The sequence below is a fragment of the Sarcophilus harrisii genome, chromosome 3 (genome assembly GCF_902635505.1).
Source record: "Sarcophilus harrisii chromosome 3, mSarHar1.11, whole genome shotgun sequence".
In the NCBI taxonomy this organism is placed as follows: Eukaryota; Metazoa; Chordata; class Mammalia; order Dasyuromorphia; family Dasyuridae; genus Sarcophilus; species Sarcophilus harrisii.
This window is the reverse complement of record NC_045428.1, coordinates 82,440,615-82,460,470: the sequence shown is the minus strand read 5'-3', so window position 1 is coordinate 82,460,470 and position 19,856 is coordinate 82,440,615. Positions and strand designations below refer to the sequence as shown.

At 34.7% G+C, this 19,856-nt stretch overlaps 1 protein-coding gene across 3 annotated transcripts in view; it reads left to right on the top strand.

Annotated features, from left to right (window-relative positions):
* Positions 1-19,856, top strand: part of STRADB (STE20 related adaptor beta) — a 52,493-nt gene that overhangs the window by 18,777 nt on the left and 13,860 nt on the right. For 2 of the 3 annotated variants that reach the window (XM_031958336.1, XM_031958335.1), the window contains 5 exons: positions 9,261-9,363; positions 10,809-10,930; positions 11,402-11,510; positions 12,276-12,399; positions 19,478-19,649. In XM_031958336.1, coding sequence (XP_031814196.1) covers positions 9,261-9,363; positions 10,809-10,930; positions 11,402-11,510; positions 12,276-12,399; positions 19,478-19,649 — 630 coding nt within the window. The remainder of the gene's footprint in view (positions 1-9,260; positions 9,364-10,808; positions 10,931-11,401; positions 11,511-12,275; positions 12,400-19,477; positions 19,650-19,856) is intronic. The other variant, XM_031958337.1, reaches the window with a different exon arrangement.

The following is a 19,856-nucleotide window of genomic DNA, read 5'->3' as shown; positions in this document are numbered from 1 at the left end:
ACTTGGATCAGTTTAGCTGTAATCCCAAAGGGATTCAGTACTTATAAGTCATCCTGATAATATTTTAGCTTTGCACAGATGTTTTCAAGTGCCTTTCTAAAACAAGACAATAGGCACAATCAATCAAGTGATAGTTGGTCCATGACCAAAATTCATATTCTAGGAGCTTTACACTTGATCTTTTGAGGAGCCTTGAAATTATAAGAAAAAACAGTAGTAAAAGGTGAGTGGAAAAACTCTGATATTCTTAACCATAGAATTGAAAAGAGCTGATCCACACTTTTTCCCAACTTCTACGGACATCAACTAGACTATGATTTAATAGTATAGCACTTTCTTCATTGTAGAATTTTTTAAAATTAAAATACTGTAGAATATTTATATCTAGTAGATATCTTGAGCCTTAGGATACTGGAGGGTACTTTTATCTGTCAGAAACTTGATCATTTAGGTTATGTTGGTATCTTCTGGATGTGCCTCTCCACAGACAATTTGGGATGAAGCTATGGTGTTGGCACTATGTGCATTAATCTGGCCCCAGGGACCGATTCTAGCCCCTAGGGAATCATGAATGACAGAGAAAAACAGAGGCATTAGAGATCCTGAGCCAAAAAAAGAGCCCAACCCTCACATCCATGATAGCGATCCCTCAAGTTCCTAATTCTCTGGACAAACAATGCACAAGAAGCTTCCAAGAACCCTGAGATTAACTGGGGGTGGGGAGGGATGGAGATTGGGGAGGAAGCATAATACTTATCCTACATAGGGGTGTATTCTTATATTCCTTCCTTCACAAGACCATAGATTTCTAGCTGTAAAGGTCCTTAGAGATTGCAACCCAACCAGACTAAAAGCCTTGTTCCAGGTCATATTAGTATCAAGTGTAGAGTCAGGATTCAGATCGAGGTTCTCTTACTTTAAATTTCATGTTCTGTTCCCAGTACATCACCAGGTAGGTGATTGTGAGGTGCCTTTGGCCAACCTTGAGAACTAGAGAAGTTACTTGATGTAGTGGATAGAACACTGGTCTCTAGCCAGGAAACCTGGGTCAAGGCCCTTCTTGTAAACATACTGGCTTTGTTATCCTGAGCAAGTCATTTAATATCTCAATGTCTTTGTGGAACTCTTCTTTAACATTAGAAGTTGCAAAACTACAATGGTCAAAGGTATTTCCTCACCAAGAGTTTTATATGCTAATTGAATCATAGGTCCAGAAGAAGATGGATATAGGTGGAGATAGAATGGAAAACATTTGGAGGGGTTGACCATGGTACAAAGAAGGCTCACTTCATCAGAGGCTGCAGTGAAGGAGGGGATGGTGGAGAGATGACAGCAGAGAGATAATGAAATATGAAAGGAAAGAGAAAAAATTCTCAGTGGATATCCTAGGTTCTCAGGTGAAAAAATGATTGAGATTTGCCACAAGAGGCTTGAGAAAAAATAAGAAGGTTTGGAATAGTCACTGTGAAGAGTGAGATAGAGAATCAATTAAAAAGTAAAAAGATTGCCTTCTTCTGCCCATATAACAGAATTTATAAGAAAAAAAAAAAAAAAAAAAGGAGAAAACGGGGCAGCTCGGTGGCGCAGTGTATAGAGCACCAGCCCTGAAGTCAGGAGGACCTGAGTTCAAGTCAGACCTTCACACTTCCTTGCTGTGTGACCCTGGGCAAGTCACTTAACCCCAATTGTCTCAGCAACAACAACAAAAAAGGGGAGAAAATACAGTTCAGCAAAACTAACCAACCTTAAAAATGTATGGCATTATATATAGTATTCTACACTCATAATTGCCCATCCCTGAAAGAATATGAGGAAATGCTTTCTCATGTTTCTTTCTGGGGGGCCAGTATTCAGGATTTTGTACTGGGTTTTTTGTTTTTGTTTTTGTTTTTTTTTGCATTTGCATACTTTGAACCATACTTTCCTGGTTATGCTTTTTTCACTTTGCATCAGTTAACATGAATTCATCCTTGTCATACCCTGTACTTGTTTAGCTGTTCCCAAGGGGTAGAATGGAGAGCAACAGTGAGATGTCAACTGGTTCAGAAGGGATTTCTGAGCAGCCACCTTATTCCCCACCCTGCTGCCCCCAAGTACTCACCCTGCCATCTCTCCTCAGCTCCTTCAGTTCCTTTTGATGCACTGTCTTTCCCATTAGATTGTGAACTGCATGAGAGCAGGGGCTACCTTCACGTTTCTTTGTATCCTTAATGGTCTCATAGTTCCTAGTATAGAGTAGGCACTTCATAAATATTTAAAATGTAAAATTAACAAATACAAATATATACTGTCAACTGGACCAGAACCAGCCTTTAACCTATGGCTGGGCTAGTCATAGGAGAGTTAGGGATCAAGGAAAATTATAATTAATTTCAGAGTGAGGAGAATGCTTACAAGTAGAAGTTCTCCTGGGAAGTAGAGCTTAACATTCTGGGGCAAAGGTAGTGCTTTATATATATTTAAAGAACCTACATGGGCAGGTTCATGGCAGAATCATTCTTAGGTCCTAAATAGCACCTCCCGCAGCAAGCATTCCTGACTCCTATAGAAAAAATCTCCAAGTGGTTGTCTCACAGCAGGGTACAGAACTAGAATTAATGTAGCAGGAACAGGAATGCAGTCCCCAATTTGGTTCATTTGGCAGTTATAAAAAAAACAGAGATTGTGAACATGTCAAGAGATATGACAGATACCTTTTGGGTCCCTGGGAAGTAGGGGGAGCTGCAGCAAATCTAAACAGTTATTAATATGAAAATCATAAATCCCTACATTCACCTGTAGGAACCAACTTTGACCCCTTTAAAAGCAACATTGAGCAGCAGCTACAAACTCAAGACCTTGCTTAGACTTTCGGAAATTCCTATTTCCTTGCTTGTTGTATCACTCTTTCTCTTTCTGTTTTCTGTAGCAGACTCTCCTTAGACTAAAAACCACTTTTGTAACCTGTGATTAGACTCTGGCTCATTTCAGAGTCCCTTCTGGGCCTGGGACAGGGGCTTCTTTTATCAGTGAGAATATGAAAAAAGCTCAGTTTGGCAGGATCATAAAGTATAGGAGGTAGAACAGCATTTCTTGAGTATGGAAAGGTAGGTTGGGGTTATGTTGTACCAGACTTTAAGAATTAAACAATAGAGATCATTTTATCTTACAGATACTAGAAAGGAACTGCCTTTGGTTAAATAGGGGAATTACATGATCAGATTTTTATTTAAGAAAAATTGCTTAAAGAACAGTGTATAGGATGGATTATAATTGTGAGAGACTTGAAAGAGGGAGATCAATTAGGAAGCTACTGCAATAACCTAGTTGAGATCTAAAGTAAGATCTTATTCTGATGAACAGTGAGAAGGTTTAGTTGGATATGAGAGCTATTTTTCATTTCCTAATTGAATGGATGAGGGAGCTTAAACGTTTTAGGATGAAGCCATGTTATAAACCTAAGAGATTAGAAGGATAATTTGGCAGAAATAGGGAAATTTGGAAGAAGACAGAGTTTTGGGGAAAAGATAATGAGTTTTTGTAATTATAGCTATATAAATTAAAACAATTTAATCTAAGTTTGTAATTTCCTTATTAACCTTTTTGTTCAATTTATCATCATTTCTTTATTGGTGTGTTGAAATTTCCCACAGATATTAATTTTCTGCAAAATATCCTTAGCAACCCATTTGAATATTCATTCATAAGTTTAGGTAATATGCTGTTGGTACATAGGTGTTTAATATTCTCTCATCATTAGTGATATTCTTAATTATGATAGTTCTCTTTCTAATTTCAATTCAGCTTTGTATGCTAAAATTCAGCCTTTCTGAAGCTAGATGAAACATAGTAAATTTTTTATTTATTCTGTCACCTTCTAAATTTATCCATGTTTTTCTATGAGCAACTTGTTAGCCAACATTTCTATAGGCCTTTAAAGTTTAATAATCACTTCACATATATTATCATTTCATTTGATTCTTATAGTAATATTAATAGCTAACATTTATATAGCACTTACTGTGTACCAGGAACTGTCCTAAGTTCTTTACAATTGTTATCTTTTGGTACCCTGGAAAGTAGGTGCTATTATCTCCATTTTATAGATAAGGAAACTGAGGCAAATAGAGGCTAAATGACTTGCTCAGAATGACAGAGCTAGTAAGGATCTGAGACTAGATTTGACCTCAGGTCTTCCTGACTTCCATTCCAGTTCTCTATGCACTGTGACACTTCCAGCTGCTCTTTGCTGTAGATTTTTGTTGTTGTTGTTGTTCTTTCTGTTGTATGCCTTTCATGCACATATTATATTCTTTTTACAGATAAGAAAAACTGGGACTGGTTTTTTCATCCTTTGATAATTACAGGAAGAAAATAACTACTTAATTTGAAAGAAAAATAATTATGTAATCATAACTGAAAAGAATCCATCGAATTTAGTATTTAGCTTCGTACTACAGCCATAGCTCTGTCCTCTTAATATCTAAGTGGTCTTAAGTTTGCTCTTCTCTTAATAACTATTCAAATCATGTGAATTCTTAATTGGTCATATTTTATCTTGAAAATATTGTTTAGTAGGAGATATATTGGGAAACGCAAGTGAGGTAAAGATAAGATATCCATAAAAATTTATCTCCCCTCCCCCTCAAAGCATTATAAAAAAGTAAAAGAAATCATTACATAGGTTTTCTGGATCTGAAATTCTTTTGTCTCAGCTTTCAATGAATCATATTCTAGCTTGTGCCATTTCTCATTTTTGTAGAAAGATCTTGTATAATTCAAATTATCTATGTATAAAAATTATTTTGTTTTAGTCTTGACAATGCTATCTCTCTCTCTTTTTTTTTTTTATTGAAACTTCTTATTTACAAAACATATGCCTTACCCTTGCAAACCCTCGTGTTCCAAAATTTCTTCTCCTTCCCACCACCTCCTCCCCTAGATGGCAGATAATCTAATACATGTTAAATATGTTAAAATATATATTAAATCCAATATATATACATATTTATACAGTTATCTTGCTACACAAGAAAAATCAGATCAAGAAGAGGAAAAAATTAAGAAAACAAAATGTAAGCAAACAATCACAAAGAGTGAGAATGCTATGTTATGGTCTACACTCAGTTCCCACAGGTCTCTCTCTGGGTGTAGATGGCTCTCGTCATCCCAAGATTATTGGAACTGATCTGAATCATCTCATTGTTGGAAAGATTGGCAAGATATCTCTTTGAATTTGACACTCATTTCTATTGGAATCAACTGTGAATACTTTCAGTTTACAATCCTTTTTCAGTAGTTAAAAATTTTCCTGTATGATTTTCTGAAATATGGTGGTCAAATCCTTTTATTCACAGTGACATTAGGGAAAATGGATAATTATTAAATTTTCTCTACTAGTTGTGCTGCCCAGATTTCTCATTTACATGCATAGAGTCAGATTTTTCCCCCTAAATATAGAATGTTCTGAGTATATCTTTCTACTTAGTACAATAAGATCATAGATCTAGATCTGGACTAAATTTCTTTAGCCATCTATTCCAACTTTTTCCTTTTACAGAAGAGGAAACAGGCTCAGGGAGAATATATAACTTCTTCAAGCACACAGATAATAACCTTCAGAGAGGGATCTGTGCCCACAATAATGTTTTTAGAAACAGTAAACATTTGATAAGATATTTGCTTTAAAAGCTGTGACATAACCATTTTCTCTTGAATGATTGTCTGAATGTATAAGAAAATAAAAATCTGACTAGGACTCTAGTCTACACCATTCAGAAACTAAACTATTTCCATTAACCTGCCTATTTCCTATCATACATTATCTCCTCTGTGGTTCTACCACTTTGTCCTACTGTGAAATAATTTTGTCTCATTGAAGCTATTGTTTTGTGTTTTCCATGAATATTTCTAAGCTTGAACTTAAATCATCATCCCATTGTAATATTTCTTTCTTGTACTCAGTTCTTTCTAATTTTTTTTTTGCTAATTTAAATTTTTTCCTTTAGTTTTCCAATTTGTTTATTTTGACAAGAAAATTGTTGTTTTTTCCTTCTGTTGGTGGTGTTTAAATATGCTTTTGCCTCTCCTTTTAATTCATTTTTCTTTCATTTTACCAGATCTTTTTTTGTTCCTCATTCATTCCTTTGAATGTGTGTAATTTTTTTTCATAGTATTGTTTTTGGGTTGTTGGGTTTTTGTTTTTTGGATTTTGAGTGGGTTTTTTTTTTGTTTTTTTTTTTTTTTGCATGTCAAGTGATGTTTTTTGAGAAGGAAATTAAAGAGTACTGCTTTCTTATCACCTCACATTCTGTCTCCCAGAAGTCCCGGCTTGTATATTTATATAGATAAATTTACTTTCATGACATACAGTGAATGCTACTATATTTCCCTTCTATTTTCTTTTGAACATTGACATCCGTTGACCATGATGAAAACTTTCCTATCAAGTCATAGTGATATCTTCAAGACTCTTAACTAATTTCTTGTGCTAAAATATAAAATTTCTTTGTTGCTATGCAAATGATATGTATGTTTGAGGTGATAAATTTGTTCCCAACTCATTTCTATCTTGTTTTCACCTGAAAATTTTGAGTTTTTCTTGCCTTATTACTTCTTTCTGTCACATCTCTTTCATTCAATTTAAACAATGTCTAATTTTTAAGAGTTCCATTTTAATTGGGTATTTTTTTCTCTTCACTGAACAGATTCCCAGCTCTCTTTTCCCCCTTCTCCCCCCCCCCCCCATTCTCACTGCCCATTTAATATCTCTTGAGCAGGTAAGAAAATCTACTAACACATTTTTCATTTTTCCTAAGATATGAGTGATGTGAGCAGAACCAGAAGACATTGTACACAGTAATAGCAAGATTGTAATGATCAATTATAATAGACTTTAGCTCTTCTCAGCAATTCAGTGATTCAAGCCAATTCCAGTAAATTTTGTATGGAAAATGCCATGTGCATCCTGAGAGAGAACTATAGAGATTAAATGTGGATCAAAGCATGCTATTTTCATCTTTTTTTCCCCTTTTGTTTTTTTTTCCCTTTCTTGTGGTTTTTCCCCTTTTGTTCTGATTTTTCTTTCCCAACATGATTAATACAGAAATATGTTAAAAAATGAATGTACATGTATAACCTATATCAGATTACTTTCTGAATTGGTGATGGGGGAGTTAAAAGAGAGGGAGAAAAAAATTGGAATTCAAAAGCTTACAAAAATGAAAGTTGAAAACCTTTTTTATATGTTACTGGAAAAATAATATACTATTAAAATAAAATTAAAACCAAAAGATTTTGAGTTGCAAATTTTCATCCCTTCTTTTCCCTCCCTTTTCCCATGATAGCAAATAATGTGATATAATTTCTACATATTAGACCCATATTTTCAGTTGTCTGTAAGATATCTTCACTTTGACATTTCACTATCTCAAACTTAACAACTCATTATTTTATCCCCTCAACGTGCCTATTTCTCAGTTTCTCTTAATAGCATCCCTTCCGTTACTCAGTCTTATAATCTGCCATTTTTAACTTTTTTTACTCTATTGAATTTCCCATCCTTAAAACACACATCTAATTAATTATCCAGTCATGTCATTGCAATCTCTTAGTTCATGGCTTCCTCTCTACAATTCTAATTCAGGCTTTCATCTTTTTTTCACCTAGATTGTTGCCATATCCTTTCACTTTCTTTTTTCCTTTGGTCGATTCTCTTTCCAGTCCATCCTGAGCTCCATCCATCCATAAGATCCAGGTAGTCCTTTATAATGTAGTGCCCTGATCATGCATATTGCTCTTTTGTTTAGAAACCTTCAATGGTTTATCATTGTCTATTGAATATAAACTCTTGCTTCTGACACCCCAAACCCCCACCCAATCTTATCTTATACTATTACTGTTCCTCAAGTATTCTACATTCTAGACAAATTGAATTACTCTCATCTTGCCATCTCCCATCTCTGTGTCTTTGCTCATGATGTCCCACAAGGAATGGATTCCTTCCCCATTTCATTCTGCTGAAATTTCTCAAAGGAAACAGCATCTTTCTAGATTATTCATGTCATTTTCTCTTCAAAAAGGAGCCACCAACAGCCTTGACCATTGTTTTCTTAGTCCCACATAGTGACATCAAGAGGCTTCTTTTTGTGTGCAAATTATTTTAGCACCTTCTTCCTTAAGGGTGCTTTTCACAGAGATTCTTCAGAATGTATCTAATCATGGAAAGTTCTTCAAATCTATTCTATAGCTTAAAAAGTAGAGTTTTTTCTCTTCTTTTTCTACAAGGTCATTATCTATCTTTAGACTGTCTTTTTTACTTCCTGATTTATTCTTTTGCCTAATTTTGTCCTTTATTATGTTATCCTTTTTAATAAGTTATAGCACAGAAAAGCCTGCCTCAAGCTCTAAAGAAGGAGCACAAATGGTATGGATAAAGGTGGAGGGGAACTGTTCCCTTTAAGATTATCACTCTAAAACTGTGTTCCCTTTTGATCTGTGATTCCTTGGGAGTCTCCCCCCAGATAAGTTATCTTTTAGAGATGCCACACCCTTTGATTCAATCGTGGTCAAAAAGCACTCCTTTGAAGTGTTAATTCCAATAGGAGATCTGAGCCATATACCAATAAGCATCCAGGCCTGGGAACCTCAGCTTCCTGAAGCCTCTAGACTTCTTTTAAAGGGCAGTTTCTAAACTCCTTGAAGAATGCCCAAGCAGCTTGCTCAGCTGCTAGGACGCCGCCTATTAAGAAGGCATTCTCTTCTCAGTGTCAGACTCCATTTCCCTAATAGGACTTTGCCACTGTAGAAGTCAGTCCTTTAGAAAAACTGGTTTCCTGTCCAACAATAAACTCATTTTTGTCAATTAACAATTTGGGGTTTCATGGATTCTTTCACAAAGAACCTGTGTTGACTATAAGGGGACTTTTAACAACTCTATGATTGCCACTAACCTCATCAATACTATATAGTTGGCAGGCTTCTTTGACATTTTCTCTGAAGTCTGCATTATCCAATATCAACCAACAAGCTCTGGCTTCCCCTGGAAACCCTTTTTGTCAATTGAAAAGAACAGTTTCTTTCTAATTTGTTCACTTCCAAGCCTTTGTTGATTTGTAGTATTAAAGTTGATAGTTCCCCTAACTTTCATAATACACTTAAAGAGCTTTTACTTTGAAGCCAAATTATTTATGCTTTATATAATCAAATGTCTGTTTTAGTACATCTCAGAAACATAAAGAATCAAGTCAATTTATCACTTTTTTTAAATCTCTTTTGTTTAGGTAGATGAGCCAGCCTTCTCTTGGGTGCCTTCCTCTCCTAGAGGCAATGAAATGCCATTATGCTCTTCTAATGTTTCTCACTATGAACTCCAAGTAGAAATAGGTAATAATCCTCAATCTCAGTGAATTTATTTGTTCAAATGTTAAGAAAAATTTATTAGGTACCTGTTATACATTAGTTATTACACTTGATGCCTAGGGAACACAAAGATGAAAATCCCACAGCTTCAGTCTTTAGAAATTCAGCAATCTAATGGGAATGTGTTAATGAGTATATATGTACAATAAAACATCCAAGTTAATATGAGAGATAAAAAGTACTATGAAAGATCGGAGGCAGAAGATACCATATTAAGATTCCATGGAAAATGAGTATTTTAAAATGGACCTTAAGCAATGGATATAATTTCTTCTGCTAAAAACAGTTGGGAGAGGGCATTATTAGTCATAAGGAACAGAATACAAAGTTTTCAAAGAACAGAATAGTGTGGCTTGACTAGAGCATAGGTTGTATAAAAGGAAATATTGTAAAATAAGTTTGAAAAAATATAAGCCATATTTTAAAAGGTTTTAAATCATGCTTTGGCATATTAAATAGAGGGCTAGTCCCAAAGCCAGGAAGTCCTAGATTGAAGTCCACATATTGACAGGATGACAATGTTTGAGTCACTTTAATCTCCTAGGCAATTCTAATATTATAAATTTTAGAATAGTTGTAATTCTGCAATAGTAGAGGGAGTCACATACTGAAGAAAACATATATTTAAGTTAAGCCCTTTTCCTCCTACCCCAAAAGTACAAGAAAATATATTTTATAGTTTTCAGAAAAGATATCTAAGAAATTGCTGTTTTATGGCAGAAATTGTATTCAGCATATTTTATTTTTGTAGCACAACCATTTCTTATATATCCCACCTAGTGAGCCCTCTCTTTTAATGATGTTTAAAAAAATAATTCAGCAAGACCAACCAATACAGTGGCCTCATCTGAAAGTCTATATAATCTTTCACATCAATAGTCTCCCACCTCTACAGTGATGGGAAAGAGATACATTTTCTCAGCTCTTCTCAGAATCTCTGCATAATTTGATAAATGATTAAAGAAGTAGTCAATAAAACATTTCTTATTTTGAATCATTTGTTGATTGAGTTTGACTATAGAATCTGAAACAACATTTTTTCGTCATCATCAGATTTTGTAAACCTCCACAGTTTTAGAGGAACTCGTATGATCAGGAAAAAAGTTTTCATAGAACATGGACTTTTTGTTGTGATGTTGTTTTAGTTGTGTCTGATTCTTCATGACCTCATTTTGAGTTTTCTTGGCAAAGAAACTGATTTGCCAATTTCCTTCTTCAGCTTATTTACAGATGGGAAATTGAGACAGACAGGGTTAAGTGATTTGTCCAAGATCATACAGCTAGCAGGTGCCTGAGACCACATTTAAACTCAGGAAGATGTCCAATACTTCATCTAGGTATCCCAAAAATGAACTTTAGAATGTTTTCATTAAATGAATTAAAACATCAACTATTATTTATGATTACAGGAAAAGGATTTGACAATTTAACTTCAGTCTACCTCGCCCGGCATACTCCCAGTGGAACATTAGTGACTATAAAAATTACAGACCTGGAAAGTTGCTCTGAAGAACATTTGGCAGCTTTGCAGGTGAAAAAACAAATTTCAGAGCTGATAATACTTATCCTAAGATCTGTCTGAAGAGATGATAGTAAGCAACATTTGTGGGGAGTTATTTGACCTGTTATTTATTTAGTTTTGAAAATTCTCACTGAGGAAAAGCCCAACTTCATCTTATAACCAAGGCACCGAGGGATTGTTTGACTTGCTTAAGCTTACATAGCTAGTGGCGATCAGAAGGATGACTTGAATCCAGGTTTTCCTCAGTTGATGTACTCATACTAGGTACAAGTACCTAGTGTACTTATGTACATACTCATGTATAAGAGGAAAAAATAAAAGTGGAGAGTTCCTCATTAGTTCAGCAAAGTCATATTCTGTATCAGTAAATTTTAATAGTATTCCACTGTGGAAATGGGATAATTTTCTTTTAGTGTTATTAATACTAAACTTTCCAAATTTTAAATTCTCTTTTTTTATTGTTATTATTGCATCTCCTAGAATGAAGTGACACTCTCCCACTTCTTCCGGCACCCGAACATTACTGCATACTGGACAGTGTTCACAGCTGGCAGCTGGCTTTGGGTCATCTCTCCATTTATGGCTTATGGTAAGGATAGTGAGATGAAGGAACAAAAGATTTCATTACTTACATTCAACTCTTTAATTATGTAACAATGAGAAATGTTTTGCATTTATGATTTTTGTTGCTTTTCAATCATTTTTCTGTTGTGAATGATTCTTTGTGACCCGATTTGGAGTTTTCTTGGCAAAGAGCCTACAATGGTTTGTCAATTTCTTCAGTTACAATTGAGGAAACTGAGGCAAATTGGGTTAAGTTACTTGCCCAGGATCGCACAGCTAGGAAGTATCTGGGGCTGGATTTGAACTCAGGAAGACGAGAAAGTTCAGTCCTCTGTGTGCTGTGGTACCATCTTGCTGTCCAATTATGACTTTGCATATTCTATTTTGTAGTCATAATTTTTTTTGTAATCATAATCCTTCTGATTATATATTAAACTTTTTATTATTGGATTTTGTCCATTGAACAAGAATGCTGGTGTAGTCATTAGTGAAAATTAGGTTGAAATCCACTCAGAAACTACAGAGGTTTTTCTTTAAGGGAATGCTACCTTTTATGTATTAACTCTGAACAAAAGAATTTTAGCCCTTTTCCAATAATGCCGATTGTTTTTCTACTCATCCGTAAGGGTAGCTGTGTATCACTAACAAAAGAAGATTCTCTTTAGATAGTTTTAAAAGTAATTTTTCTTTGACTAGGAATATTTAGGCCTTGAAAAAGAGCAACACTTTTTATGCCTGATATATGATTTCAAATGTTTATCTAAATAAAGATTTGGGGAACTTCTTTCAGGTTCTGCAAGTCACCTCTTGAAGACTCACTTTCCTGAAGGAATGAGTGAAACTTTAATAGGAAACATTCTGTTTGGAGCAGTGAGAGGGTTAAACTATCTGCACCAAAATGGCTGTATTCACAGGTATTTTTACTCATTTGTATTTTACAGAAAACTTAGAAGATTAACCACTAATAAAGCCATTTGGATGGAGAAAATGAGAATAGAAAGGAGGGGCAGGAGACCAGATAAATGGGGAAAGGGGGAGGAAGCGATCCAAAAATGCAATGGATAATCAATATATTGATATATGGATCATTTTCTTATTATATACTAAAATTTATACATATTATGCTACTAGGGTTTTCCCCCAGGGAAATAGTAAAGAGAAAAAAGATCTTTATGATTAAAAAATATATTTATAGCAGCTGCTTTTTAATAGCAAAGAATTGGAACTGAAGGGCATCATATGGAAAATGGCTGATTAAGTTATGGCATATGAATATAATGGAATTCTGTTCTGTAAAAAATGATGGAGATGGTTTCAGAAAAACTTGGAGAAGCCTGTATGAACTGATGCAAAATGAAGTGAACAAAGCCAGAAGAACAATTTACATAGTAATAGAAATATTGTAAAGATAAACCACTTTGATAAACTTGGTAATTCTGATCTACACAATTTCAAAGGACATATGATGAAATATGCTATTTACTTGCAGGGAGAGAACTGATTGACTCAGAGTACAGATTGAATTTTTTTTCTCTTACTTTTATTTTGGGAATGAAGGGGTAGAGTAAGGGGAGATGCAGCTAATAAAGAAATTAATTTTGCATGACTATACATATTTGTAATAGGTTTTGTTTTTCTTGCCTTCTCATTTGGTGGGGAGGACAGAGGAAGGGAGAGAGAAATTAGAACTGAAAAAAAAATAGTCTCTGAACTTAAAAAAAAAAAAAAAGCAACAACAACAACAAAAAGCAACACAAACCTGTATGTATTAACCAGAATTCCATATCTGTTTAAGAAGTCTTTAAATTACAGTGGAAAGCAAGAGGGGGAAAAAAAAACTCTGCAAATCTACCTGCTAAACCAGCTACAGAGATCAGCAGATATACAGACAAACAATAGGACTATAATAATATCTTTGTCTATACAGAAACTAGAGATTAATACAGAAGGCAAATTTAACTTCATAGATAATCATTGAAACTTGGTGACATGTGACTCAGGAATAGAATACTACAGAGTTTTATCCTTGAATTAAAAAGAAAAAAAAAAGAAAAACAAGATACGAAGCACAATGGCTTAATGCCTGTAGATTCTGAAGATCCAGATTCAAATTCTGGTTCTGCTTAATCATATCTTTATAACTTTGGTATCATGAAATACAGATCATGTAATTCAATTTTATTAGATGCTTATTATATTTAAGTCACTGTTATAGACTTTAGAAACATAGAGACAAAAAGAAATTTATATTCTAATAGACCTCACTGAGTCTGATTCCTTTTCTTTAAAATAAAGGATTTAGATCAGATGCTATTCAAGGTCCCTGACAGTGTTAAATTCTATAATTCTATTCAATTAGATAAAACATAATATTAAAAATGAAAATAATACAGTAATCTGAAGAAATCTACAAATCAAAGTAGACAAACATGGTAGACAAAATTTGAAAGAGAGCAATGGGAAGAAAAACAAAAAAATTGTAATGTAACCCATTTATGTTTGGCAAAAAGGAGGTGATATGTTCTAGGAAGCAGATCATAAAGTTCTTCTTAAGACCTTATTTATGTCATAACATTAACAGGGTACTTGACCTACCTGGATATCTACTAAAGTGGTCTTCTCAAGACAACATTTATTTGTGTGTGTGAGTGTGTGTGTGTGTGTGTAGTTGATCTTTTTTTTTTTTCAAAAGACAGCAAGAGTAGTAAAGGGAATTGCTGGTCTGAAATGAACTCTAGATTTTGAAAATAGATTTGAGAGAGTTAAGTAAAAAAATAAAAAATAAAAAGGAAATTTTCCTATTTCTCCAGTAGCCTAAATTTTGTGCAGGAAGGCTCAATCATTTTCGAAAAAAATATTCTGATAGTCAACTATAGCAATTTAGTGTTTGACAAACCCAAAGATCCTAACTTTTGGATTAAGAATTCATTATTTGACAAAAACTGCTGGGATAACTGGAAATTAGTATGGCAGAAATTAGGCATGGACCCACACTTAACACTGTATACCAAGATAAGATCAAAATGGGTCCATGATTTAGACATAAAGAACGAGATTATAAACAAATTGGAGGAACATAGGATAGTTTATCTCTCAGACTTGTGGAGGAGGAAAAAATTTGTGACTAAAGACGAACTAGAGACCATTATTGATCAAAAAATAGAAAATTTTGATTACATCAAATTAAAAAGCTTCTATACAAACAAAACTAATGTAAACAAGATTAGAAGGGAAGCAACAAACTGGGAAAACATCTTCATAGTTAAAGGTTCTGATAAAGGCCTCATTTCCAAAATATATAGAGAGCTGACTCTAATTTATAAGAAACCAAGCCATTCTCCAATTGATAAATGGTCAAAGGATATGAACAGACAATTTTCAGATGATGAAATTGAAATTATTACCACTCATATGAAAGTGTTCCAAATCATTATTAATCAGAGAAATGCAAATTAAGACAACTCTGAGATACCACTACACACCTGTCAGATTGGCCAAGATGACAGGAAAAAATAATGATGATTGTTGGAGGGGATGCGGGAAAACTGGGACATTGATGCATTGTTGGTGGAGCTGTGAACGAATCCAACCATTCTGGAGAGCAATCTGGAATTATGCCCCCAAAATTATCAAACTGTGCATACCCTTTGATCCAGCAGTGTTTCTACTGGGCTTATACCCCAAGGAGATACTAAAGAAGGGAAAGGGACCTGAATGTGCCAAAATGTTTGTGGCAGCCCTGTTTGGAGTGGCTAGAAGCTGGAAACTGAGTGGATGCCCATCAATTGGGGAATGGTTGGGTAAATTGTGGTATATGAATGTTATGGAATATTATTGTTCTGTAAGAAATGACCAGCAGGATGAATACAGAGAGGCTTAGAGAGAATTACATGAACTGATGCTAAATGAAATGAGCAGAACCAAGAGATCATTATATACGTCAACAACGATACTGTATGAAGATGTAATCTGATGGAAGTGGATTTCTTTGACAAAGAGACCTAATTTAGTTTCAGTTGATCAATGATGGACAGAAGCAGCTACACCCAAAGAAAAAACACTGGGAAATGAATGTAAACTGTTTGCATTTTTGTTTTTCTTCCCGGGTTATTTTTACCTTCTGAATCCAATTCTCCCTGTGCAACAAGAAAACTGTTTGGATCTGCACACATACATTGTATCTAGGATATACTAGGACATATTCAACATATATATGACTGCTTGCCATCTAGGGGAGGGGGTGGAGGGTGGGAGGGAAAAATTGGAACAGAAGTGAGTGCAAGGGATAATGTAGTAAAAAAAAAAATTACCCTGGCATGGATTCTGTCAATAAAAAGTTACTATAATAAAAAATTTAAAAAAATATTCTGATGAAACACAAGTGATTCTGAAGCCCCTAAAGGGAGGAGAAACTACCAATGTAATTTTATATCAATTAACTTAGATTTTTAAAAAGATATGGACAAAATGTAAAAGCCCAAGTAAAAAAGGTTAATGGTGGACTTAAGAACATAACAAGAGAATAAAAGCCCATACTAATAGGAATCTGTGTTGCATGCTGAGAGTCATGAAGATCGAAGAAGGACTGAAACTGTTCTTAGGAGAAGATGAGATGGTGACAGAACTACTCAATTCCTATTTCCTTTCAATTTTTTTCTATCATTGAGAATGTCTTTCAGACCAGGAAATATTTTTTAACTGATTAAAGAGAATTTAAAACCAAGCTGAATAAGAAGTACTTTGGTGCTTTAAATGAGTTCAAGTCAACAGTCCCAGGCAAAACACTTCTCAGATTACTGGGATCCCACCCACTTCAGTCAACAAATTCCTGTATCTCTCTATTATTTCAGATAAAAAGTGTGTTCAAAGCCTTTTATAATATGCCTTTCTCCCCTCTTCCTTTCCCATGTCCCATGTACACATTTTCAACCTTTTTTAACACTTTATTCCTTTCCATGGCCTCTGTAGCCTGGTGACAGTGACCTCCTGACTATTCCTTGAACAACATGCTCAATCTCCTGATTTCAGATCTTTTTAGCACTATCCCCCACTATGCCTGGGACACTCTTAAAAATATCTTAGATTTTAGTAGACTGAATTTCAGAGTTTCAAAGGAAGATTGAGGTAGGATCACTTGGACTAAAATTCTATCGGAGAAATCAGCCCAAGAAAGATAAGAAATTCCCCAGAATGAAATTCTGAAGACTTAAAAAGAAATAATTCTCACAAGAAAGGATAAGGGTCAATGTAGGTATCTCTGGAACTCACCAACTAACAGACTTTAAAAAAAAAGTGTCCAGAAGACAGAAGAGATGATAAAAGGGAGTACAATGAGTGGCACAGAACTGTAAAATAGGAATGTCAGGAGTACCGCAGTGGAGAATACGAAAACAAAAAGGGGCATGTTTTCAAAGTATTATTTTAGAAAAGAAAAAAATCAGAGAAAGGATTGGGTATTAGGCAATAAAGAGAAAGCAAAGGTGTTTATTTGGCTTCTGTTTTCTCTTTAAGAAAAGGATGGTAGATATGGCCTACAGAGAATCATTACTCAGGATAAGTAAGAATAAAATAAGAGAGATTGAACTTAACAGTTAAAAAGTGACTGGGAGTATCATTTTCTCCTTCTGAATAATCTTTCCTCTTTGCATTCTTGTAACTCTTCTTTCTTGCTTTTCTTCCCTGGGTGATCATTCCTTCTCAGTTTCTGTTGATAGATTGTTACCTATAATATAACCCCTCACTGTGAAACTACCCCTTGGCTCCATGCTTGGCCCCTTTTTATTCTCTGTAGACACTTTGTGACCTCATCAGCTTCCAGGGGCTTAATTTTCATGGGTATGCTGATGACTCACAAATTTATATATCCAGTCTTTTTTTTTTTCTCCTGAGCACCAGTCACACATTTCCAAGTGCCTATATTTCAACTCTATGTCTTTGAAACAACAAATCTAAAACTGAACTCATTAATTTTCATTCTAGTATACCTCTCTTCTAAACTTCCTTATTTCTTTTAGATCCTTAAAGTCCTCAAGGTTCACAGTCTTGAGTTTATTCTTGATGCCCCATTCTCCCTCACCACATATATCCCAGTACTTGCCAGATCTTGTCCTTTCTGCCTCAACAGCATTTTTTCTATACATTTTCTTCTCTTCACTTACATAGCTCATGTAGTTTAGTCCATTGTCACTTCTTGTCTGGAATACTGCAGCCTTTTAATTGGCTTCCTTGCCTCTCGTTTCTAATTCAACCTTCTCACAGCTTGCCAAAGTGATTATTCTAAAGCTGCTGCTGCTGCTGTTGTTCCTCTTTCCCTTCCTTCCCTCTTTCTCCTTCTTTTTCCCATCCCCTCTTCCTGCCCCTCTCTTCTCTGCTACCCCTATTCCTCCTCCTCTTCCTCTCCTTTTCTCATAGAGGACCAGGTCTGATTATGTCCTTCCTTTCCTGCTCAATAAACTACTCTGTTGCTTCTAGAATCCAATATAAGTTTCTCTGTTAGCTTTTAAAGCCCTTCACAACCTGGTCTCATTTACTTTCCAATCTTTTTAGTTTATTCTTTTTCCTTCATTTTTATGATCCAGCAATATTAACTTTCTTTCTATCCCTTACATAGCACTCCATCTGCTATCTCTAGACTTTTGCACTGGTTGTCCCCTATGCCTGAGATGCCCTTCATTCTCATCTGTGCTTATTATAATCCCTTGCTTGCTTTAAAATTGCTCAAATGAGACTTTCTTACATAAAGCTTTTTTTGAACTCTCAGCTGTGAATATCTTACATTTCCCCCAAAATTGATTTTGTATTAATTTTGCTTATACTTATTTACATACATGCTGCTTCCCAATAGAGTATAAGCTCCTTGAGTTCAACAATAGTAGAGAGTGACATAACTAATTAGAAAAGAATGTATGGATCAAGAATCATTGCTGTCATCATTAAGTTGATATGTCTCACTTGTGGCTCCAATAAGCCATAGTATCTGCAATGGTCAACAGGCCTTAAACCCATTGGTGAGTTAGGGAGGCTTTCTACACTCACAATCTGAAGACTTCCCCAGGTGGAATGGGTGGATGGGAACGATTTGTTCTCATGGCCATGAAGGCAGCTGAAGCAGGTGCTTTGGAGCACTTAGGGCTTGGTCAGACATCCACTGCGTCCTCGGCCATCACCAATGTTGTTTTTTGTTTTGCCCCTGGACTTCAGTGACCCAAGAATAGAGAATGAGGCTAACATTTTTGTGTAACTCTGCCTCATTTAAATCCAATTCATGCACCAGTCAGAATATCCCTTGGTGATGTCATTGATCCTCTTTGCAAATGAAGGACCAACAACAACAAGCTCCTTGAAGTAGGAATTGTTTCATTTTTGTTTTTCCATTCCTAGTGCCTTGAATTAGTGCCAAGCACTTTTTTGATTTATGTGTTAAGCAGAGATTTTGTATAAGAGAATCTTCTTTGTTTTAGAAAGTAAATTATGAGGGGCTTTAGTTATAGAAAAAATTGTATTACTTTATTTTGAAACTTAATTGCCACAAATGCTATTTTTTTAAAGTCTTTTCCATAAACATTTTTCACTGGCATCCTGAACAACAAAAGTAATCATTTTGCTTCATTTTTTGCTTTTGTAAAAATTTGTCAGTTTAAAACTTCCTGCCTTTAACTTTTGTGACTTTGTTATTATGAAATAAGCTCGATGGAAGGATTTAGAAATAAGTTGTTACTTATGTGTTTGTAACTTCATACTACAATTCTCTATAAACTTTAATTTCTAAGGACATATAAATAACTTTTACTGACTAATGTAGTTGCTTGGAGAATTAAATATTTAACAGTATCAGTTTGATTAGAACATTTATCCAAATAATCAAATTAATTAAAATATAAATTAGTATCCAGATTTGAATAAAAAGTGTTGCTTGAGCTGTGAAACATTAACTGATTTTTTTATTCCCTTTGGCAATTTATTCATCTTATTATTGGTATCTTTTTGTTTTAGGAGTATTAAAGCCAGTCACATCTTGATTTCTGGAGATGGCCTTGTATGTCTCTCTGGCCTGTCCCGTCTCTACAGTTTGGTTAACCATGGGCAAAAGTCTAAAGCTGTGTATGATTTCCCCCCGTTCAGTAGATCAGTTCATCCATGGCTGAGTCCAGAATTACTAAGACAGGTCAGTAATTATCCACATTTTTTTTTACTATCTTACTTTGTATAGAGAAAAATTATACCTTGAAAACTATATCAACTGCCATTTTTCCTTTTTAAAAAATGATGTATCACCATAATCCATTTAAAATTTATTGTTTAGTTGTTTTTGGTTATGTGTGACTCTTCATAATCCCATTGGGGTTTTTTTGTAGGAGTGGTTTGCATTCCT